Source organism: Wasmannia auropunctata, unplaced genomic scaffold, assembly GCF_000956235.1.
Source record: "Wasmannia auropunctata unplaced genomic scaffold, wasmannia.A_1.0 LD334703.1, whole genome shotgun sequence".
In the NCBI taxonomy this organism is placed as follows: domain Eukaryota; kingdom Metazoa; phylum Arthropoda; class Insecta; order Hymenoptera; family Formicidae; genus Wasmannia; species Wasmannia auropunctata.
The window spans coordinates 40,825-64,612 of NW_012028187.1; the positions used below are offsets into that span (position 1 = coordinate 40,825).

A 23,788-nucleotide genomic window follows, 5' to 3' on the forward strand; every position below is an offset into this window, starting at 1 on the left:
ATAGAGATATCCGTTTGCAGTTTTATCAGCGCAACGGTCAGCCGTACCCGATATGTGACAAGGATAATTTGATCGTCGAGGTAACGGAGGATACGCGCAGAGTGGCCACGCTAATAGAACTGGGAGGCACCGACCCCTTAGCTGCGAATACTGCAGTAGTAAAGTTTACTGTCCGCCATGCGGGACAATATCGCATAGCTGTACTTATCGGATCGTGTCACGTTCATGGCAGCCCGTTTCTTAAGAATTTCCTCCCCGGTACGTATATCCGTTGCATGATGCGTCGTAAAGTAATACTCAATAATATAACGAGAATACCTCGTGAATCACCAGCCCCTGTGATATATAAGAGGATGTCTTTTTAAAAAATATGAAAGAATATTGTTAGTCCTCAAATTACTATTAGAGGTGGAAACTTGGAAATTTTCCCAAAAAAACATGTTTTAAAAAATTTTTTTAAACACACGGAAAGAACAATTTTGTTGGATCCAGATCAGAATAATTTTTGTTCAACAATCAAAATAATAAAGTTAAAATGATTGCTAGAATATCAAAACGTTTTATATAGCAATGCCTATTATTTTTAACTTGCCAACAAATTATTTCGATTATTGAACAAAAATTATTTTCAAATCCATGTATTCAGCAAAATTTTTAAATCTTTCAACAAAATCGTTCTTTCCGTGTATGTGAACGACATGTAAAATACTTTCTCATTTAATTTCCTTTTAAAGTAGCCTTTACGCTAATTTATAATTTGAATGATTAATATTATTAACAAATGTTTATTATTTAAAATAGGATATTTCTAACAAATAATTATGGATATTTTTGCTAAACAGAACTCTATTCTAATCGAAGAATTAACGTTAATTAGCGAAATCTGGAACGTGCTGTATAAATTCTTATTGTTAGTTGCGAATTGCGATTATGTGTCGTAATCGTATATTGTTTACTATATAGGTCCACCGGATCCAAACAAGACGGTCTTTGTACGACAAAGTTCCACGGTCGTTTGTACAGCTGGGATAGCCCATTCGATGACAATAGAGCCACGTGACGAATATGACAATCTGTGCATATTTGGGCCTGGAGAACAGCCTACAGAAGGCTATAATGTCAATATTACTCAGGTAAATCAGGAAAGATATATTGATTAAAGAACCCTCGATATTCAAATCAAAAGATATAAAAGTAGAGGGCAAATGAGATTCAAGCGCAGTTGGAGGGGCGCGAAATTAAAACTATATTATATTTAAAAATACGTAAAAATATCAAAAATTGTATTTTACCGCGCTTGATCTTTATTTTGATTTAAATCAGAGAATATCACGAAAATAAAAAAAATCTTAATCTATTATTGCCTAATCCAATTTTCCCAAATCTATTTTGTTTAGATCGGTAGTGTAGTAGATAAAGGCTCGATGGTAGACTGTAGTATTCAGCTCGACTACGATTCTTCAAACCAAAGGATTCGTTTAAAAGTGAGCTTTCCGAAAGGCGGATGTTATCACGCAACCGTTAGCCTGGCAGGGCTGCAGCTGCATAATGGGGATTTTGATATCATCGTGCTCGAGAGTATGTAAAATGTCTTATTTTCAAGCACCCCTTTTCTATACCTTATTTTCAAAATACACCCTTTCTATTACGCTTTCGCATAATGACGCGCCTGGCGCATTCCGTTTTTCTTCTCGTTACCAGATTCTGTCGCGAGAATGGTGCACAATAACGTAGCGTCCAAGGATCCGGATATCTGCTACGTCGCGAAATTGCTGGGCATGCAAGGAGAGAGATTTTCCAAACCGAAGAAGGTCTTTTGCTTCATCTCGCCTAAACAGCTTACGATTAAGGAATACTTGTTGAAATTTATTCCCAAGAGACTCGTAACATTTAGACTATGTCCTTCGACTAAGGTGCAGTATATAATCCGTCCAAGATAATTTTACGTGCACGTCGATTCGTTAGATTCTGTTGTAATTTCTTATCTTTTGGATTGCACATTGCAGTTTCATTTTGAAAGTTCGACTAATCAGCACGAGGGATACTACCCCTTCTCGATAGACGACGGATGCCAGCCTCCCGTCGAACTGATATCGCTGTACCGTGATATAATTGCCGCCACTTTCACTTTGTTTCTCTTGAAAAACATCGGCGGTAGCGAAACGTTCGCTGACAAGCAAGACTTTTTCTATCACGAGGTCCGTAAGCATCACCAGAAGCACTATCACGAGAAGCTCTCGATGAAAGTGCAGCGTGATAAGCTTTTGGAATCGGTAAGTATTTAAATATATTGATAATATACACGGCGTGTAAAAAGATGTACAGTCGTGGACATATCCGCGGTTGCGACATTTTTTTTTTAATAGGTTTCGAAATGCTAGAGGTATGCGAATCAAGGATTTGCATGGTCGAATCGAATCTCTTTAATTCGAATACGAATCGAATCTGAATCAAATTTTCCCAAATTAACATTACATTAGGCGATCGATTCGAAATCGAACCATTGTGAATTCGAAATTCTCGAACTATTCGATTTCGAATCTTGCAGATTCGAAAACAAACTCGAATCTACTGTGATTCGATTCGATTCGATTCGAATTCGAACTATTCGCACACCTCTACGAAATGCACTAATATTTTGCAAATGCGAACCACGATTGGTGCACTGTCTATAAACTAAAGATAGTACACCATCGTGGCTCGCATTTGCAAAATATTAGTTACCTACAAAATATGCAGGATGTCCCCCGAAATTTCGCGAATCAAAATTATTGCAAGAGAGTCTTCGAAAAAGTAAGTAAAAAAGTTATTTGTAACTTTATTTTAAGCAGTTTTTGAGATATAAGAGTTTAAATTTAACCAATTATAGATTAGTACGCGCGCGTCCTGTGGCCCGCGATACTATCGACGCGTTCACGGACATATTTCCGTTTAACCGTAATCTATAATTTGCTAAATTTAAACTCTTATATCTCAAAAACTACTTAAAATAAAAAATTACAAATAACTTTTTTACTTAATTTTTCGAAGACTTTCTTGCTATGATATTTTGATTCGCGAATTTCGAGATACCCTGTATATTATATATATTAAATAAATTAAATATATACTTATGAAAAAAAAGTGTCGCAACCGATATGTCCATGACTGTACATTCATTAATATTGTATATTAATTAATCTTATAAAATATATAGTTAATTACTTTTTTTTTGTTTTTTTTTTTAAGTCTATGAAAGCTACTAAAGGCTTTTCCGTGAGCGATTGGTGCCGAAATTTCGAAATCACTTTTCAAGGCGAGCAAGGTACGTTACATTTGAACATTTCAAGGAAGAGGTGCTTTTACGGAGATCGATTTCGAAACAATTACAAGAGGCAATTACTTATAATTCATTATCTCGTGTTAGGCGTTGATTGGGGCGGCGTGCGACGTGAATGGTTCGAATTGATATGCGCCGCGCTGTTCGACCCGGGGAACGGTTTGTTCGCGTCGTTTGGGGAATCGCAACAGGCATTGGTGCACCCGAATCCCAAACGACCGGCGCACCTTAAATTGAAGCACTACGAGTTCGCCGGGCGTATCGTAGGCAAGTGTCTTTACGAGTCGGCGCTCGGCGGGTCCTATCGTCAGCTAGTACGCGCGCGATTCACCAGATCGTTCCTCGCGCAGATTATAGGACTCAGAGTGCATTACAAGGTAACATCTTCGAACTTCTTTCTTATTCTTGCGCAAAAAAAAAGTTAATAACAGATAAAGCGACAACTGTATCTTTTTACTAGTATTTCGAACAAGATGATCCCGATCTGTATTTGAGTAAGGTGAAGTATATTCTCGAGAATGACGTTGAAGAAATGGAACTGTATTTCGTCGAGGAGGAATATGATAAGGATGGACAACTGTTGAAGGTACAATACGTTGTTACTTCTTCTGGTAGCTATCAATCTTTAATGTACAACACGCTGTTAAATAATAGTCTAATATAGATTGTAAAACAGTAATATTAATATATGTATCTGAAATATTTTAAAAAATTATAGTAATTTTGAAATAATTAAATTTAATGACTTTAAATGACTTTAATATTTTTTAAATTCTTGTTGGAACACAAAATATGTCTCAATAAGAATTTAAAAAATATTAAAGTCATTTATAAAATGAAATTGAAGTAAATAATGAATCGTTTTGCACTCGTGCGAAATCTGTAATAAAGTTTCTTTTATATTTATTTCGAAATACAACGTTAATATTAGATTCCAATTATCCACCTTATTCTATCTCTAAACTTGATGTGCAGCCGAAATTTACTGCACAACTCCGAAAGCTATGGTTAATACTTATGTTTTGTAGGTCGCAGAATTAATTCCTGGTGGCAGCAAAGTTCGAGTGACCAACGAAACGAAGCTTCGTTATCTGGATGCGCTCGCTCAGCATCGGCTCGCAAGCTCCATCCGTAACGAGGTGGATCATTTTCTGCGCGGTCTCAACGAATTGATTCCCGACAACCTCTTGGGCATATTTGACGAAAATGAATTGGAGGTGCGTAAAATTTAATCGTTAAAACAAGCCTATCGAAAGAGGTACCCACAGCAAAGCAGGGATGGGAAGTAACGAGTTACTTGTAACGCTGTTACTGTTACAGTTTATACTCTTTTTTGGTAACGGCGTTATTCTATTTTTTTTGTAACTGTAACGGTAATGTAATTACATTTTGTTCAGTAACGAATTAAATGGTTACTTTTATTGTTACTTTTGTATTTTTGTATTTGTGAAAAAAAATTGTGAAAAAATTTCGTTTATATATTCAATCTTTAGTCTTTAGCTAGTATTCATAGTTTACTCTTATTTTAAGACTGTTTTAAATAATGTCTTAAAATATTAATATGGCTCTGTGATTGGTTTATATCATCTTAAAAATGCCATAAATCAATCAGTATCACAAATTAAATTGACAAGTAATTCAATAAGATATTTATTTACGTTATGGACATCTGAGAATACTTTGAAAAATTTATTGTGAAAAATATTAGCTAAATTACGTTTCAAGATTAAAAATTTTATTGGCTCGTAACTTGTAGAATTAAATATGTATGTATATAAATTAACTTTAAAATATTAAGTACAAAGCTCGAAGCTCTAGCTCACATCGAAAAGGCTTTCTTTTTTCTAGTTTTATTTTTATATATCAGTCTGGTGTCATTGTTGTATCGCTTTTATTAATATTAAAACAAAAAATTGCATCTTAAATTATTTAGATCTTATTTTAGCATTAAAAAAGTAACGGAAAAGTAACGAATCGTTATTTTTTAAGTAACCATAACGAGTTATTTTTAAAAATCGGTAACTAATAACGATAACTAGTTACTTTTTTAACTCGGTAACGAGTAACGATAACTAGTTACTTTTAAAAAGTAACTTCTCTGCAACAAAATGCTCTGCGACTTTTATCTATCTCTCTCTCTTTCTCTCTCGCAGTTGCTGCTGTGCGGAACCGGCGAGTACAGCGTGGCAGATTTACGCGCGCATCACATAGCCAACGGAAGCTCACCGGAATTTCTCCGCGTGCTCGACTGGTTCTGGACGGCGGTGAGCAATTTCACGCAGGAGGAGATGGCGCGGCTGCTCCAGTTCACCACCGGCTGCTCGCAATTGCCGCCCGGTGGATTTCAGCAGTTGAGCCCGCGCTTTCAGATCACGGCTGCACCGACATTTGCTAATCTACCCACGGCACACACCTGGTACGTTCTCACGATTAGAAGTACCGTCAGGATATTTCACGTTTTTGCCTTTGACCATTGACATCTGCCATTATAACGGACGTTTCGCTTTCCCAGCTTCAACCAACTCTGCTTACCCGATTACGAGTGCTACGATCACTTCGAACGTGCGCTGCTGTTGGCGATCAGCGAGGGCACCGAAGGTTTCGGCATGATCTGAACTCCCGGGGAAAAATCACCCGGAGTTCCGGGGAGCCATCGAACTTCTAGTCTGACTAGAAACTGTTGGTTAAATCAATTTATGTATCCATTTTTCTCGATAGCGAAAAAGCCTGTTCTCTGGACGGGGGTAAAAAAGAAAAAAAAAAGAGGAAACCACATCTTTTCGATAATAGATCCTACATACGAGTTTGTCCCGTGTAGTAACTTCCTACCTGTCAGCGAGAGGTCAGGAAGGGAGGGAGTCAACTTTGTCGCACATTTTGATATGTAGACGATTAGAACTTTTGGAATTAACTTTTTTCTGTTCACGCCGAGGACTATCAGGAACAATCTAATCTTCCGACGATGTAGACGATGCAATTTCTACTGAGCCGCGGCGACGGGTTTTTATTAAAAAAATAAAAAGAAACAAAAAAAAACAAAGGCTATTCGAAGCAAGAGCAATATTACCTCAACATCGGAGAATTGCTCAATATTATATTGTATCGAGATTTAGCGTAGCTAAAACTTAACGATAGGTTTTTCGAACTAAGTAAAGAGGATAACCATTAACGCCGTTCTCCTCGAGCGAAGGTGTAGCTGACGTCGCTGTATGCAAGGATATACGATACAACAAATCAAAATACGCATAAATAATTTTTTTCCGTTTGCAGTAAGAGTACTGTGTTACACGTGCGGAGATTGTGGTGCATTTGATGAGGGGGATCATTGTAACGACACTGAACGTTCCATTAATCAGTATTAGTTGGAATACATTCTCAGTCGCGTGATGCGGGGCTTGTGTGATTTTAAGAGAACTTAAGGGCACGGCGAGTAATGTGCGCGTGGAGAGGCTAATTGTAATTAAAAGCTTTGCGCTCTAGTTTAGTTTCTTCGTTTTCTTCGTCTCACTACATAACGAAACAGCACGGCGATTAATGCGGTACTTCCAACGTCGACGCGATGGCGCATGTAACGTAAGCCAACTAGTGTGTACATCCAGTACAAAATACGATTGTATTCTGAGACACTACGTTGCTACATCTATTTCTTATCGACTCGCGCAAAGAAAAAAAAGAAAAAAAAATACTCGCGATATAATAAGCATGATTACCTAGTCATAAACGAAGCAGCTGCGATCGTAAAATTGAGCGTCGCATACTGGTATACCTATTTATTTAAGATGCAGTGACATGTACTTATCACTAAGTAGAGAAGGAAATATAGTATATGAAACGTAGCAAATCGCCGTAGCAGAGACTGTTCGTTGCGAAATAATATGGCCGAATGGCCAGCGATAAGTCGTAAACCGTAAAACTGCGCCTCGCAATAGCAAGAAACTAACCGCCTTGCCAGATTATCTACCATCAAATAAATAACTGACGGTAATTTATTTTTATCAGTTTATCATTACGTGAAGGAAAAACTAACAAAAAAATATATATATAGATTAAAAGGTATATATGTCTACATTTATTCAATAAATCCCGTTAAGCTCCCCCCGTCCATTACATTATATCTCCTTGCTTCCGGAATTTACGCGAAAGGGAAAAATTTATCCTATAAATCGAAATATCCACGTGACGTAATAAAATCGCTTGTTCTGCCTACAATGTATGCATACGCACGATATGTCGTGTGTATACAAAGCGTGTATATAAAATATCTCTACTCCTCAAAAATTAAATATTGACTAAAAAAAAAAATTACAATTTATCTTAAACGTAGTGTATACGAAATGCTGATGCCTGTTAATTTCTCGACTGCCCTGCGAGCGCCAGTCCTTACCAGTCTCCTATCTGCGAACTTCCGTTCTGATCATAAAACATATTCTCCTCTTCACGACCGAAGACATTTGCACGTTCGCAAATATGTACACACACGTAATAGCGAACGGTACCTTCGATTCAGTTTCCTCCGATTAAATCGGCTTATGTCCTGGAAAACTGCGAGCACGCTCAAGTTGCCTTATCTGCGGAACATTGATATATAACAATGTTATTTTTATATCTCGACTTTACTCTCTTCTAAACGAATCATGGATTTATTTACACTGGCGATAAGTGAAGTATACTCATTAATCAGCAGCAAAATTCCGAAGTATTAATCTAAGTATATTTTAAGCCCGTATCGGACTACGCATTGAAGGTTGCGGATTGCGGATTGAAGATAAGAATTCGATTACCCAGAACGAAACTGATCAAAAAAAGTTTAAATTATATCTAATCGGTCGAGTCCTAATCTTCAGATCGCAGTCCGTAATCTCCAGTACGTACGTACGCTGATACGGGTCTTGGTCAATGAAACGTTCATTGATTCGATCTGAGAGTGTTACATAACGCGGATCGGCGCGTCTACGTCAAACGGCGAGAGATAACACCGTGGAACAGAAAAGATCCTCTCGCAATTGTTGTACACGGAAAGAACGATTTTGTTGAAAGGTCTAAAAATTTTGCTAAATACAGATCTGAAAACAATTTTTTGTTGAATCATCAAAATAATTTGTTGGAATTTTCAAACTGATAAGCATTGCTGTAAAACGTTTTGATATTCTAGCAATCATTTTGACTTTCGCACAAAATTATTCTGTTATTACTTTAATTATTGAACAAAAATTATTTTCAGATCTGGGTTCAGCAAAATTGTTCTTTCCGTGCATAAGTTGGAAATTACGAGATAAAATACCAACCTACGGCGGCAACGGCAGAGTGGCACTGGACAGAAACGCGAAAGTCCGCAGGATGGACACGCGCATGATGCTCCCAGCGATCTGCAGTATCCGACTGCTCCAGCCACCCTCCTGGGATTGTCGCACCAATCGCTCTCTCAGCTCGTTCAATTCAGCCCTACCGAGATGCGGCGATACAAAAGTATCTCGTGGCGCCCATTTAGTCTCAAGAACGAGGCAATATATATATATTTTTTTAAAGAATATAGGTATCTTACATCTGCGAGTGATATTCCATCTCGACGCGGCGGAGCTCGACTTCCCGATCAGCCAGCTGACTCTCCAGGGAAATCGCGCGTAAACTCAGAGTCTTCGCGTTACCCTCGCTAGCTTTCAGACGTTTCTCCAATTTCTGCCTCTCGGCCATCGCGGTTTGCAACTCCCTAATTGCATCATATGTTCAAAACGTTATCTCTGACACTATCCCAAGTTTCTGTACTTGAAGTGTTTCAAATTACTCTCTAAATTTTCTGGAGTGAATCTTACTCCAAAAGATTGAGAATACACTCGGCCACTTGAGCGGCAGTATTTTCACTCTTTTGGAGTGAGATTCACTCCAAAAGAGTGAAAAGTTATTCCAGAAAATTTAGAGAGAGTAGAGAGATCCGAAGAAGTATACTTGGAAGCACGCTGGAGCTGCTCCTGCGCAGACTCGGCGAGGGATACCTGTGCCACTAATCGCAACTGCAACTCCTCGACGGTAGATTCCGCTTTTTCCGCCCTGGCACCACGTTCCGTCGCCAGTGCTTCGCTGGCTGACACCTAAGCAAATATATATTTGCTACAACAGCATATCTATACCACAAAAATGTAACTTATGCGCGGATCGATATTTCTCAAATTTTCAAAAAAAAAATGCTGCATTTTCGATGCTTTATTTGCAAATTGCTTGATCGATTTCAGCTGTTTTTATTATCAAAAATATATGAGATAATTCTGAGACGCGATTTCTCGGCCAAGACTTCTCGTAGAACCGCTTTACTAGACACCCTTCGCGTTGTCATCACGTTTAAGAGCAGCCACGATTCAGATTAGTCTGTACACGTGTAAATATCTACAATGTATTCGTGCCGATTGCAAAATTTCCGCGATATCCCGCGATTCCGCAGTGGATAAAAGTTAATAGGGCAAGTGGTATTGATCCTTCTTCCTGGAACGGAAGGAGTATTACGTGATATTGAGTCACCGGCGAAACGCTAAAGGTGTGACTCATCCGCGAGCTATATTTCTTTCGCCGTGCATTGACCTGACTGACGTTGCCTCGCGGGTGAATTCCGAGATCTTTAAAAAAGTGGTGAATGTCGCGCGGATGACACACGCTTTAGTGGCCTAGGTTAAACGATTCGGCAGCACATTATTACATCGATCGAGATATTCTTGCGTCCTTTTAAATAACTTTGAAACATTTTGCTAGTTGAGAAATACATCCTCATATCCTTATTTAAGGACGATGATTTAACCATCGAAAAAGGAAATCCATACAGATAAATATTATTAAGATTTCGCAGAGTATCGATTCAACAGACATTCACCTTGCCCTGTTTTCAATAATTATGCGACAAATCGATGCTATACATGACACGCGGAGATGCCTAATCTCCGTAGGGAAAGGGTGAAGGAGAAGGAAACGGAGTGAGTCAGTTGAATTCGCGGAACGCGAAAGGAGTTCGCGCGGAGACCGCGCGTGGGACGGCCACCCACCCCCCGAGAAAGAGGAGAAGGGGGTCGCAACCTCGTGTCTCGGACGAGGGTAACAATGACTCACCGAACAGCAGATCAATTTTTTATCACCGTCGCGCGGTTGGCGAGCGCTTACGCGGCCGTTCGCGTGCAGTCAGGAATCGCGGATTCGCTGAACGATTCATTGGATGTTGCTCAAGCGAGGACAGAAATTATTGACAAAGAGAGAATCGAGAAATTGCGATAAATTACGACTTTCCTCTCGAGATATTTTTGCAATTTGAAAACTCGACTCAAAATTAAACGATGAATCTCAAATTTAAAAAAAAAGAGTTTAACGAGGAATATCGCCTAGGCGACGAATTTTCGAATCGAAAGAGGAAACGCAACTTTATCCAGAAGAATCCTCTTATCTTCTCGTAATTTCAAGAGTTTCTCTCGATCCTTCGCCATCTGCGCGTCGAGCGCCTTCAGCTGATCCTGTGCAGTTAAAAGCTCGTTCTTCAAGTTTCCCACGGTGACTAATCGCTCCTGGGAGACTTCCTCGGCATGCTTCAGTTCAATCTCCAGTTTTTCTTTTTCCTGCAACAGAGCAAAAACAATTTGCGACTGCGAGTATCCGACTAGAGGAACGAGATTTATAAATATAATAATCTAAAGTTATTAAAATTTTAAAGTTCACATAGATTTTATAAATCCTCTCACTTTTTATATACATAAATCTAAAGTTATTAAAGTTTTAAAATTTATGAATTTTGTTAACGGATTTACAAGATTAGATTTTACAAATCTGTTAACAAAATTTATAAATTTAAAAATATCTAATAAAATGATATGTATGATACATAATATATTATCTAGTTGTATTAAATCTTTTTGATTTAACAGCTCTTTTCGGAACACATAATGGGCAATAAAAAAATACGGCGATTGAAATTAAATAAGGTTCGAATCCCATTACATATCTTATGGAATTCATCTTTTCGCGAAAAATTTAACTTTCTTGTGGAAAACCGATAGATTGTACAAAATTGAAAACCTCGCTTAACGTGAAACTACAAAATTTTAGATCTTATTTCATCGGATAATATGGAATAAACGTTGCTTCATGGGTAAAATTGTAAATATGAAATCATATTATTGAGATGCCAAGTAGCATATTTTCTCTCTGTTTCAATACGATCTATATACACTGAGAAAAAAAATTGATTGTACGAACTAAATTTGTATAATTATTTGATCCAATAGTTAATTCAACAATTTTTTAGTTGCACAAAGAAAAGTATAGTTTATTCATTTCAACTATCAAAAAATTTTAATTAAGAATTAACTAAACCAACTCAATTAAATTATTTTGTTCGAAATACTAGTAGTATTTATTTATATTTGCATGCTATTTAGTTATCCAAGTAATATATTTGTTTAAATTCCAAGTATCGAATTGACTAAACAATGCTGATGGGGATAATAAATAGTGTGTATTTTTAATAGAACAGTTGAGTCGAATACGATAAATTTTTGTTAAAATAATTTAGTTAAAAAATAGTATTTTGTTTATAACAGTAACAAATTATTTTGTGTCATTGTAGTAACATTTAATCGAACGTATCATACTAAATATTTTGGTAAAATAAAACAAATTTTGCATTTTTGAACAAATTTTTTTCTCAGTGTAAATATATCATATCATTAATCGGACAACTTATAGCATGCGCGGAATTCACTAAATATAAATATAAATATATCATATCGCTAATCGGAGCAGCTTATAGCATGCGCGGAATGCATATATTCTTCCGCCAAAGCGGCCTGTCGCGTGTCGTCGGAACACGTGTCGCGCATTCTCGTGGTAACATCATCCCCGTAATTAGAAACATGTCACTGAACTCCCGTATATACGAGAATGACGCACTAGAAGCGTAAGATGCGTATGCATCGTCATCGCTGTTGCTTCGAAGAACCGGTAGGATTTTCCTCCATCGCGATAACGTATATTTAACGAGTTCCATTTAATGAATTCTTTTTCAATTCATTTTCGTTTTCATTTCCGTTTTTTTTTGTTTTTTTTTTTTGTTTTTTTGAAGACTCGGATGTTAATGAATCAAAATTAGACAAGAGCAACCGAAACAAGTCGAAAGCATGCAAAATGATGCAAAATACGGCTCGAGAAATAATCGATCGACCGCCGTACCGATTTGACGGCGTCGCGTTCACGCGTCGTCTCCTCGAGCTGCGACTTCTCGCGATGCAGCTCGCCGTTCAGTCTGCCGACCCGGTCGTTCTCGGCGAGCAGCAATCGGCGCAGGAACTCGATCTGCAGGTGCAGGTGTTCCACCTGTTGCTCCAGCTGCGCAATCTCGGCGCGTCTGCGTCGCCACGCGTTCAGTACCAGCATGCGGCACACCACGTTCGCCGCCTTGATCGTCGGATCCTCCGTCAGACCGGCGGCTTCGCCCTGCTCGGACTCCGAGGACGGCGTACGGTCCGTCCAGGACCTGCCGCTGCAGTAGGCGCTCCCGCCGTTCGCCAAGATGTCCTTGCCCCTGTCGGCGATTTCGTCGAAACGACTGGCGGAAGACTCGCTCTCTGATCTGAACGATATGCTCTATTAGGGCACTTTTATTTTGATCGTACTCAATCTTTCCTCAACATTCACGAAATAATATGTATTCTTCTGTCAAACATAAAAAAATCTAAAGTAATCATTAAAATTTTTAAATTTCATACAAATTTTATAAATTCTCTCTCTTTCATATTATACATAAATCGAAAGATATTAAAGTTTTAAAATTTACATAGATTTTATAAATTCGTTAACAAAATTTTATGTAAAAATATTCTGCCATTTATTCATTCTGAGAAAAATAGGAATACATCCCATTTTGATCGAGTAGATCGAATAGTATAGTTTAGAGAAGTTAAATTTATTTGATGATATTTTTTCGTCAGAAAAAGAACACATTGCGAGATATAGTTAATATTGCAATATTGCAATATTTGTCGTCGAGAAGCCTATAAAAATCTTGGCTCACTTGAGATCGCCGATGTCAGGATTGACGACGGGCAGGGTCAAGTCCATCATCGACAGACTCTTCTTGCAGCGAGGAGTGCCAATGGCCAGGAAGCCGGGCGGACATCGGTCGGAGCTCTTGGGAATCGTCGTCGGGACGCCGTGACCGGGCCTAGCCACCGACAACCCGACCGCCAGTCTGTACGGTCGTCTGGGTACGCGATGATCGGTGCATCGGTACGGACTTGATCGCGGATGGCATCTTACGGACGCGGGGACGCACGGTAATCTACGTTGCACGCATCGGGGCAGCTTGGTCTCCACCCTGGTGACGGCGGCGGGTCGCGGACCCAGGTTCCGTTTCGACAGGGTAGTCGTTTCTGGCATGTTCGTTTGCAGCTTGCGCATTAAGACTGTCCTCGAATGCGATCGAGATTGTTGATTGTTTGTGCGTGGCTCTCGTCATGGGGACGAAATACGAATATGTTCCTGGGAACAAATGACTGAGCTGATGCTGACGTGAGCACAAGGTGTGATTCTAGAATTTTTGATAAAGACGTTTATATTGGCGAACTGCCAGAAAAGACATCTATGATTGTCCAGTTTTGAGACATCTTATTTTAAACATATGTAATTTCCGTAATACAATTTAGATAATAACGTAAACAAAAGGAGAAGTTAAAAATTATTTGATAAATGATATAATAATTTAATGTATACAAAAAATTTTAATAAAAATATTTGTGTGATATTTATTTGTTAAAAATTTTATATAATTATTATAAGCAAAATATTTATATCAAAAATCAAACAAAATATTAGAATTTGACACTTTGACTGCTGGGTCACCTACATTTAACGCGTAAAATTGGCAAAAGTCCCGTAATTCATACGTAAGTAACAGTTTTATCCGATTAAGAATGATTTTACAATAATACTGAGCAAAATAAATTAAATAAATCGATTTAACTTACAATAATTTTATAAATAATAACAGTAAAAAACTGAAATCACAACACAATACTAATATAACATAAAGGCATGTAACAGAGTGGTTGCGAGAAAATTAGTTTTACGTCTTCTATTTTTTCTGACTTCTGCGGCGTAAATCCTCGTGCGGCGTATATACCCGGGTTTACTCTATACTAAAGTACACAATATGCTCAAGATACGTCGGCAAGAAACTGGGAAGATAAGAACTTTGACGTAAAACTTCAAAGCCTCGTCGCGGCACGATTACTGCCGACTATTGACGATTACTGGCGCCGATATTGGACCGCTGGCTGGCTTCGCATGCGCTACTTTGTTTTCGTATAGAAATCTTATAAAATCGGAGTATAAAAAGCGACGTTGTTCGGCCTCGGAAGCAGATCTTTTTCAGAACTAACTCCGAACGACTCCGATCTGACGTTCTCTTTAAATCTATCGTAGCCCCAACGAGAAACTCGAGGTATGGACGTTTCCGGCTCCTGCCTGATAATTACTGGCAGTCAGCTTCGGCTTCTATTTCTCTGGCATCGACAGAGGTGAGGAATTTGTTTCTTGTCTCGAAAAAGAGTAGTTTTAAGGTTGTACCTAATCTCGCTAAAATCTTACTTAATCTAACGAATCCATTCAGTGACACATTTAATTCTAAAAGACAAATTTCCACAAAATATGACACATTTTTGGAGTTGCTAAACACGAATTTAAATTCAAATTTAAAAAATTTAAAATTACTGATTCAATGGTCGACAAAATTTGAAAAATTTGTAAAATTAAATTTTACAAATTTAATTGCAGTCATATTAAATTATTTTAAACGTTTAGAATTTGAATAAAAAATAATTTTTTTTTAATAATTATTTTCCAGAAATATTATTGATTTGGATGAATAGAGGTCATTTTATTGTAAAACTTTTGTATAAAAATTTTCTGATATGAATAATTTATAAAATATATATAACGAAAAAGGCTGAAAGCTACTTTACATGAGAGATGATTTCAACCCGTTTTTGAACAGCAAACACACAACTAACGTTTTCTAAATTTACCCATTTACGTAATCTATGTATACAAAGTTTTATTAAAATCAGAACCGTTTGACCGTTCATATCTTGACCACACATTGTTGGTATTGTATATTGTAGTGTAGTTTCCCATAGCTTATCCAACGAACACTACTTTTAGTCATGACGTCATTTAAACCACCAATCCTGAATCTATCAATGGATAACGAGCATATTCAGCAGCCCTACGTTGAGATTTTAGAGCAGCCGGCCAGTAAAGCGCGACGGTTTTGCTATAAACAGGAAGGCAAATCAATCAACGGCATATCTGGTATCAACAGTACACCGGAAAATAAAACTTTCCCTAGTATACGAATAAGTTGTTTAGTGAGCCTTTCCCTCCTCTTCTTGATTCTATATATTGTTATAATATTCCTGCAGATCGTGGGCTACCAGGGTCGCACTATGGTGGTTGTGTCCTGCGTAACAAAGGACGCCCCGTACAGACCTCATCCATACAATCTCGTCGGTAGATGTTCAGAGGTATTTGTACGGTAGGGATTCCGTCGGGAAATATGGTTGTTACCTTCTTGAATCCGGGCATTCAGTGTGTGAAAAAGAAGGACATCAAAGAGGCTCTCAGAGTGCGTCAGGAGTTACGAGTGGATCCCTTTCGAAGTATGTACAGGTTTTTTTTTCGTATTTATTTCTTTATCAATTTAGATAAACCATAGTTATGAGAAAATCTGAATTGTTGCAGCTGATTTCAAACACAGGAGACACTCGACTCAAATATAGATCTCAACGCGATGAGATTATGTTTCCAAGTTTTCTTAGAAGCTGAGGACAAGCCGATTGTGTTACAGCCCATTTATGATATAAAAAAACGTATGAAAAATATATAATATATAATATCAATATATAAATATATAATATTTTCAATTTAGAATATACGTACACATACAGTACAGGCTAAAGTTTGGAAACACTTTTAATAATTGTCATTTTTAGGATTATTCAAATATCCATAATGTATTATATATATTTTTTTAACAATAATTCTTTTGATCCAATAATTATTTCATAACACCAAAATTATAATCTATCTGTGTTTTTATCGATTGTTTCACAGATTTGTGTGTTATATAATTTATCTGCATTTCCAAACATTCGGCTTGCAGTACATTTTATTGTACAGAATAAAAAAGTTAATAAATCTGATCAATCTGCTTAAGGCGTGCATAAAAATTCATGACATTCATAATGCCATTTGATTAAGCATCACACATTGTCCAAAAGTGTTTGTGACACCAACACCATTATATAATTGTAAAACAGCAATGATGATTGTCAACTAAAGATAGCGCCAAGTTTGGACGAACGTTCTCATTCACCCTATCACTCCGGTTTATTTTTTTTTTATATCTGTATATGTAAAGGTCATCAACATTGTGTACCATTTACTTGAAGTATATCAAACAACAACGAACATCGAAATTGAGAAAAGCCCGCTGACATAATCAAGCAAACGTATTATACATTCAATGCAAGTATAATTACATTATCCAGAAGTAGCATAGTTTTTGGTAAATATGCATGCTGCATTATTGCAACATCATCGACATTGAAAGATATATGTTTACAATAATAAAACAAATCTTATTTTATCTTATGCAATAATAAAAATTGATTTTTTATCATTTTTATGCATGTCAGATTTAACTATATGTTAAACGCTGGAAAGATTGAGAAATAAATTAAATGTTAAAGAAAAAAATCGGTTTTAAAAAGTGTATTATTAATATTACATACAATTACAAAATGACAATGAATTACAAAATATATTAAAATAGTATATAGTACATATTTATTCTTTAATATTGGTAAATTTTCTCATTTTTTTAGCTTTTTTTCTTTTATATGCATTTTTTAGTTTTCTGTTTAATTCTCGAACACGATATGTCCTTGTGCGTATTAAGAAGAATAATACTTTATTCAGTACAGGACGTAGTTTTCATTTTGCATTTCAAAAATTTTTTAATGTTTTAAAAATCTATGGCTTCTTATAAAGAGAAAAATCATAATTTTAAATAACTTTTCCATAATTTTTGTTTTAAATAATTCCGCATAAGGGGTTTATTCTTCCTCCAGAAATATGATTATCCTGTAACAATAAGGCCCCTCTGAGAAAGTTCCCGTTCCGCCGATTCTAGCCTCCGCGACTCCGACGCATCGCCATCCGTCGTGGCAAGGAACTCTAGTAGCGCTCCATTTTTTTAATCTATTGTTAAAAACACGCCGCGCAACATGTGTTCGTACTATTTCACACTGAACGCGATAAGGGACAAGTGATATCCAATGAGAACTCTGTTTTCTAATGTAACGTCCAAAAAAGCAAAACTTTCATTAGATATCGCTCATCGCTCATCAAGGGCGTTCGCAGGATTTTTTCTAGAGGAGGGCGTGATCCAAATTTTTAATACGAACTATCACGAGGAGCAAATGTCCAAACGTTGTGTATCTGTGTTGCATTTTAGCTCTCTCACATTTGACAAATATATTTATTATTTGTAAAAGTAAGAGAGCAAATTCTGATATTCTGAGAATTTTCTTATATTCGTATGATTTCAGGGGGGACAAATGCCCCTCTTTGTCCCCTGCGGACGTCCATATCGCTCATCCCGTTCAAGTGTGAATTCGCGCACGTCGGGTCGTCAACGTACCACGCGTATGCGCACAAGCGACGCGGGATACGCACATGTACGGATTGCGTCTTTTGCTTTTGACGGTTTTTCCTAGTGCCTTATTAACAATTAATTATACAATTAATATCACGACGTTGTGTATACACTAAAAAATCCCGATTCGTATCGGAGTATAAAGAGCGACGCTCAGTCTCGGCGACAGATCTTCCTGAAGGCCAACTCCGGACAATTCCGGATTTGACGCTGACTCTTCCGATCCGCCGTAGTCGACGAGAAATTTAAGATCTGGTTTTCGGCCCTTGCCTGGCAATTACCAGCAATCAGCTCCGGCTTCGATTTCTCTGGCACCGACGTCGGTAAGGAATTTGTTTTCCGCCTCGACCCTATCTCCTTGCTGGCTCGTGTGCACGAATCCTTCTATAATCCTGCCGACCAAGTGCGATAAAGTGTGGATGTGCAGATGTTTCCCGCCTAGATCCTGCTTTTACCGGCTAGCATTAGGCTCGGTAAATTTTCCTTTTCAGTTTTCTGTTGCGACGCAGCAGAGGTGCAGCCGTTGCCCGTCTCGAGCAGGCTTTTGCCGGCTAGTCGTAATAAAGCTTCTACGCGCCGCGGAATGGACCTGCCGCCACGTAACACCGATCGCGAAACGCCGAACGTCGCTATCTCGAAATGCTTACGAAACGCTTGTAATTTCCGCTGCGTATAAATTTTCGCCGTGTATTAAAATACGAACTGTATATAGCCTCCCGCGTATATTCGCTATAGTAAAATTAACTATAACTCGTGAGACTAAAATAACGATATCTTCGCGCGACCAATAATAAAAACACTGTAAATCCACGCGTCAGTTTTGTAATATAAGAAATAATAATAAATTATGTTCACTAATTAAACGACTCGTGTCTCCGGACCTACTTTCGTTCCTTGGGATCGGCTGAAATATACATATATCCGCGCGAATACTGCCGTATGGGAAAACAGGGGTCGTTTTAATCTAATTATTATCTGGATTAATCAATAATTCTGTTAGTTCCTAAAAATGTAAACTGACTTCAAAATCTAAGACAATATATTTAACCTGCAATATATTTAAGGCTTTCTTTTTTTATTACATCAAATTAAATTCAACTCCTCCATTTAACACTCATTTAAAAACTTTAATCCATCTTCAGTTAGGGAATATTGTATACTTATACAATATTTCCAACATATATCTACATTGAAAGATATATAATACAATAATAAATGGTACATTATTTTCACATGTAATAATTCATTTACCTGAAGAAGTTAAGCAACATTGTGCACCATTAACTTACATTATAGCATAAAACAGATAGATAAAGACGAGCGCCAAAGAAAAACCCCAAGGATGAGATAAGTAAACGTATACATTCAACGCTCGTGCAGTGATTACATTATCAGAATTGTAGTATCATTTTTCGTAAATTGCATATTGATTGCATTGAAGAATTTAACGAGGATTTAACGAAGATTTGGCTGTCAGTCTGTGTTCCGTCTCGGTTCGAATTTTCCATCATTATAAAATTTTTTGAACAGAAATTTTTTTCTGTCGGGTGAATTACGCACTTGTGCTTCGTATTCCTCTACCCAATTTCGGTATCTTTCAAATCAATTTTATGATCTAATTATTATCCTTTTACGTCTACCTTTTATACATGTTGAAAGTCTGGAAATAGAATGGCCACATTTACCCTATGTGTAGGGCCACACAAAAGAAGAAGATCGATTCTGAAAGAATTGAGGCGTTGTATTCTTGATTTTTGACCTGTCATTTCATAACGACTGATATTTATTACACCTTATGCCTATTAAAACTTTTTCAACTCTCATGTAGAAACTATAAAACTATCGAATGACATAGTTAATTTTTCTGTACGCTTGTAGGCAATTTTGAACCAACTCCTTTCTACTTGCGATGTCTATAAGTAAGTACGTTGTTTCAGAGGCAATGTCAGATCTTGTGATTTGCAAATTAAGCCATTGCTGCGCAACAGTTGCTGGTGGCATGAATATGATTCTGCTGTGTGAAAAAGTCACGAAAGACGATATACAAGTAAGATTTTTTGAGGAGCAAAATGGGCAATTAGTCTGGGAAGGATATGGCGATTTTCACCCATCGCATGTACATAAACAAGTAAGTGAACAAGAATATACCCAGTAAGCAAATTGATAGCAAATTGTCGCCAAGTTGGCATCAAACTCGCTCAAAGATTGGCGACAAATTCAGTGCTGTCTGTGTCAGCAATAGGATCGTGTTTTGCTAGCAAAGCTTGCGTACATAACTATACAGCAAATAGTCACTATAAACTGGGCAAGATTTGCGTAGGGCTATCTGACAACAAATTGTCAGTAAAAACTACGCAAGCTTTGTATAACATTGTTTAACGACAAATTGACGGTAAGTATCGAGCAAGTTTTGCGTAACGTAGCCTGACGACAAATTATGACGTAATTGATATTTAAAAAATTTTTGAAAATAACGTTTAATTTTATTTTTTTTCAATTTTATTTTAAAGATATAATTTTAAACTGTTTTATTACTAAGAATTAATACTTTACATTAAAGCATTCGATTTCGAGACTATTTTAATCTAAAGATATCACAATTAGTATCTTTGCCCTTGTTCCAGCGACTTCCTTGTTACACCATTTTTCTAAGTACTTTATATGTTCATTGTTAGCTTCTTTGATGCAAAAACATTATCATTCATATCTTGTGATAAGTGCACACATGAATAACGCATAAATAATTATGACATGTTTAAGCTTCGATTAGATATTGATTACGTTGGCGTATGTTTCTTATGCTTGCGCAACGGAACGGGGAATTACAAGAGCGATTATACACAGGAGTTATTACACGACAAGAATTAAGATAAAGCAATATATTTTTACAAGCGATACACATCGAGCAAATACACGTCGAGTGCAACCGATGATGCGAGTACAAGGAGTGCTGCAGATAGCCAAAACAAAATATCGTGGTCTCACAATAGCACAGCCCGCGCTGGATAAACATTCAAACTATACATAAGCGCCATTCATTCCAACAGATTATATAGAAAGCTTAATAGATTTGAAATGTTAAAAATAAATACCAACAAATACTATCTAGCGGCAATCTTATAAGTATTCAGTGATAGCGAAGATTCTGCTTACTTGCACAGTTTTTGAGGACAATTTGACGTCAGACAACGCTACGCAAAGCTTGCACGATTTTTGACGACAATTTGTCGTTTGATAGCGCTACGTAAAAAAGCTTGCTTGGTTTTTGGCGAGAATTTTGTTAAACGACAGACGCAAATCTTGGTTTTTGATGACAATTTACTGCCCAGTGATATAAATACATTTGATCGTATTTTTCCACCAAATTGCTGTCAAATTATGTCAGCAGATTTTGTTATATATTTGCTACCATATTGTCGACATCTGATAAATTCTGTATTAAATTTATATCTTTCTTGCCAATAAAATTTGCAAGATTTTACAAGATATGTTTTTGACAGACTTGATTATCGGAACAGTTGCATATGTAAATTGTTAATTACATGGCTGTATCTAGAAAAAAAGCAGCTTTGCAACTGTTGTAAGTTGTAAGACTTTAATTTGATCGGTTTATACTATTTAGATCCGTGAAGGTTATAGACAAAAGTCAATCATATTCAAAAATCTTATACTAGTTGCAAAACTTTTTCCGCTATACGCAACCATTATAACAGTTGCAATGCAATAAGTAAAAACTAGGATTTGTTTGTCACTGCACTGTCTGCATTGATACTGTTCTTCGTAGACGGCAATAGCATTCAGAACGCCTAGCTACTATACACAACAAGTGAAAGAGCCGGCGCATGTGTACATCCAACTCAGAAGGCCATCGGATAGTGCTACGAGCAAACCGCTACCGTTTCAAATGTTACCACTAGATACAAGTATGCCTGCTTTCTGGGCTTTACGGAAAGAGTTTGCCATAAAGAAGGCAGATTACCTAAAGTAAAGTATCTTTAGTAAAATCTTCCACGAAAACTGCTTTTCTTGTCATAACGTATACAATATATATTATATTAATAACGTATACATTTTCCATAAATTGCGTACTGTATAATATAGTATGTAGCATATAATACGTATCAGAATATAATATACCTACATTTATAATAAGAACGCATTACAAATTCATTTACACAGAGTGTTCCATCTCTACCGCATTTCCTTTTAATAACGTGTTCCTGAGATAATTTTGAGTCGAAAATCCTAATACAAAAATGTCGAGGCTATAATACTTTTCAAATTATAAACGATTTAAGTTAACCAATATTGGCGGTTGAAATTTGCTCGCTTAGGCATGGCACCATCCAATGGCCCCTTTTTTAAATATCAATACACGAAACTAACTTCAAATAAGTTGTTATACATGTTTTTTATTTACATAGTAAAAAATATTTATAAAATTGTTATAAATAAATTCTTATATAAATGTATTTATATTTATAATCGATATAAAAAAATGAGTTACAAATTTATGGAGAAAAATTTATTTTACTGTATCTTAATAACAAAATTTATTATGTACTGAAATTAAGTATATTTCTTAAAAATTTAATATTTATACTATAGCTAAGATATTTTATTAAAACTTTAAATAACTTCAGATAACCCAAATTTTAGATAATTCTAAATTAGGAAATAAAACTTTTTAAATTTATTTAAAGACTCGACTTATTGAATTGATCGATATCGATGCAATATCAATATCGATGATTTTGATATTAATTCGATATCATATTAATTCAATATCATATTAATAGTAATTCGATGTAGATTTGTTTAATTGTTGCCTACAGAAATATTTTAGAAATTATGGCGGACCTCTGCCATAATTTGTAAAACATTTTTCATAAATATATGTTACAGAAGTGGATTTTTCAACATCGAAAAGTATTCAAAATTACGGACATGATTGAATCGAAATCAATGTGTAAATGATATAACTTTAATAAAATATTTTTGATATCAAATTGATATCGAAGAAGGTATCATTTTTCACTAGAGTGCTCTCTAAATTTTTTGGAGTGACTTTTCACTCTTTTGGAGTGAATCTCACTTCAAAAGAGTAAAAATCTTGCCACTCAAGTGGCCGAGTGACAGTATTTTCTATCTTTTGAAGTGAGATTCACTTCAGAAAATTTAGAGAGTGAGGCTCATTTATTCCCTCCACATGGTCGCAGCGTGTCGTGAATACATATATATTATACCCCATGGAATCCCAGAGCATCATCCAGTACTTGCCAGTAATACTAATAGCCAAAAATCACATCACAACAATTAGGCTCTGTAGGCTATATATACGTGAAAATTACGTTTTGTCTTCTCAGTTTCTTACCGATGCTGGTTCAAATATCTTTCATATATTACTCAAATGCGCGGCAATGTATATTATAGTGTACAAATTCAACTCAAGATATTAAAAGTGCATATTTATGAGAAAGAAAATACGCTGTTAACGGTCTAAAAAAATTCTTTGAGGATACGTAAGATATCGTGAAAGTTATCATTGCACATCAAAATTTGTACCTCAAGTTGCTCAGAAATTTGAGTATTCAAGTACAAGTACTTTTATTGCTGAAGTATAAATAGAGAAATTCAATTTACTTTTTGCAATTAAATGTAAAACCATATGGCCAATTGGTATACTCATAATTACATTTCAGCTGGACAAAATTCATTGTATTAAAGAT

General features: G+C 36.4%; 2 protein-coding genes and 1 pseudogene across 3 annotated transcripts in view; 2 read left to right on the forward strand and 1 right to left on the reverse strand.

Moving 5' to 3' along the window:
* Positions 1 to 6,089, forward strand: part of LOC105458081 (apoptosis-resistant E3 ubiquitin protein ligase 1) — a 32,305-nt gene extending 26,216 nt beyond the window's left edge. For both annotated transcript variants that reach the window (XM_011703147.1, XM_011703148.1), the window contains 11 exons: positions 21 to 258; positions 964 to 1,133; positions 1,398 to 1,578; positions 1,702 to 1,913; positions 2,007 to 2,273; positions 3,229 to 3,304; positions 3,407 to 3,696; positions 3,780 to 3,905; positions 4,348 to 4,536; positions 5,473 to 5,735; positions 5,832 to 6,089. In XM_011703147.1, the coding sequence (XP_011701449.1) occupies positions 21 to 258; positions 964 to 1,133; positions 1,398 to 1,578; positions 1,702 to 1,913; positions 2,007 to 2,273; positions 3,229 to 3,304; positions 3,407 to 3,696; positions 3,780 to 3,905; positions 4,348 to 4,536; positions 5,473 to 5,735; positions 5,832 to 5,934 (2,115 nt within the window). In that variant the 3' untranslated portion in view covers positions 5,935 to 6,089. The remainder of the gene's footprint in view (positions 1 to 20; positions 259 to 963; positions 1,134 to 1,397; positions 1,579 to 1,701; positions 1,914 to 2,006; positions 2,274 to 3,228; positions 3,305 to 3,406; positions 3,697 to 3,779; positions 3,906 to 4,347; positions 4,537 to 5,472; positions 5,736 to 5,831) is intronic.
* Positions 6,090 to 7,359: 1,270 nt separating this feature from the next.
* On the reverse strand, positions 7,360 to 13,741 carry LOC105458083 (dynactin subunit 1). Its single transcript, XM_011703150.1, has 7 exons — positions 13,356 to 13,741; positions 12,515 to 12,914; positions 10,714 to 10,905; positions 9,263 to 9,405; positions 8,862 to 9,026; positions 8,605 to 8,761; positions 7,360 to 7,887 (listed from the first exon to the last, which is right to left on the reverse strand). Exons 1-6 carry the CDS (start codon positions 13,739 to 13,741, stop codon positions 8,605 to 8,607), a joined length of 1,443 nt encoding a protein of 480 aa, XP_011701452.1. The 3' UTR covers positions 7,360 to 7,887.
* Positions 13,742 to 14,577: 836 nt separating this feature from the next.
* Positions 14,578 to 22,047, forward strand: LOC105458084 (annotated as a pseudogene).
* The last annotated feature ends 1,741 nt before the right edge of the window (positions 22,048 to 23,788 follow it).

Excerpts from the sequence above, each read along its gene's own strand:
- LOC105458083 (XM_011703150.1), bottom strand. The coding sequence starts at position 13,741 with ATGCGCAAGCTGCAAACGAACATGCCAGAAACGACTACCCTGTCGAAA. Across the intron at positions 9,406-10,713 it reads AGAGGATTCTTCTGGATAAA|GTGTCAGCCAGCGAAGCACT; the intron begins GTTGCGTTTCCT and ends ATATTTGCTTAG. Across the intron at positions 9,027-9,262 it reads CAGCTCCAGCGTGCTTCCAA|GGAGTTGCAAACCGCGATGG; the intron begins GTATACTTCTTC and ends TGATGCAATTAG.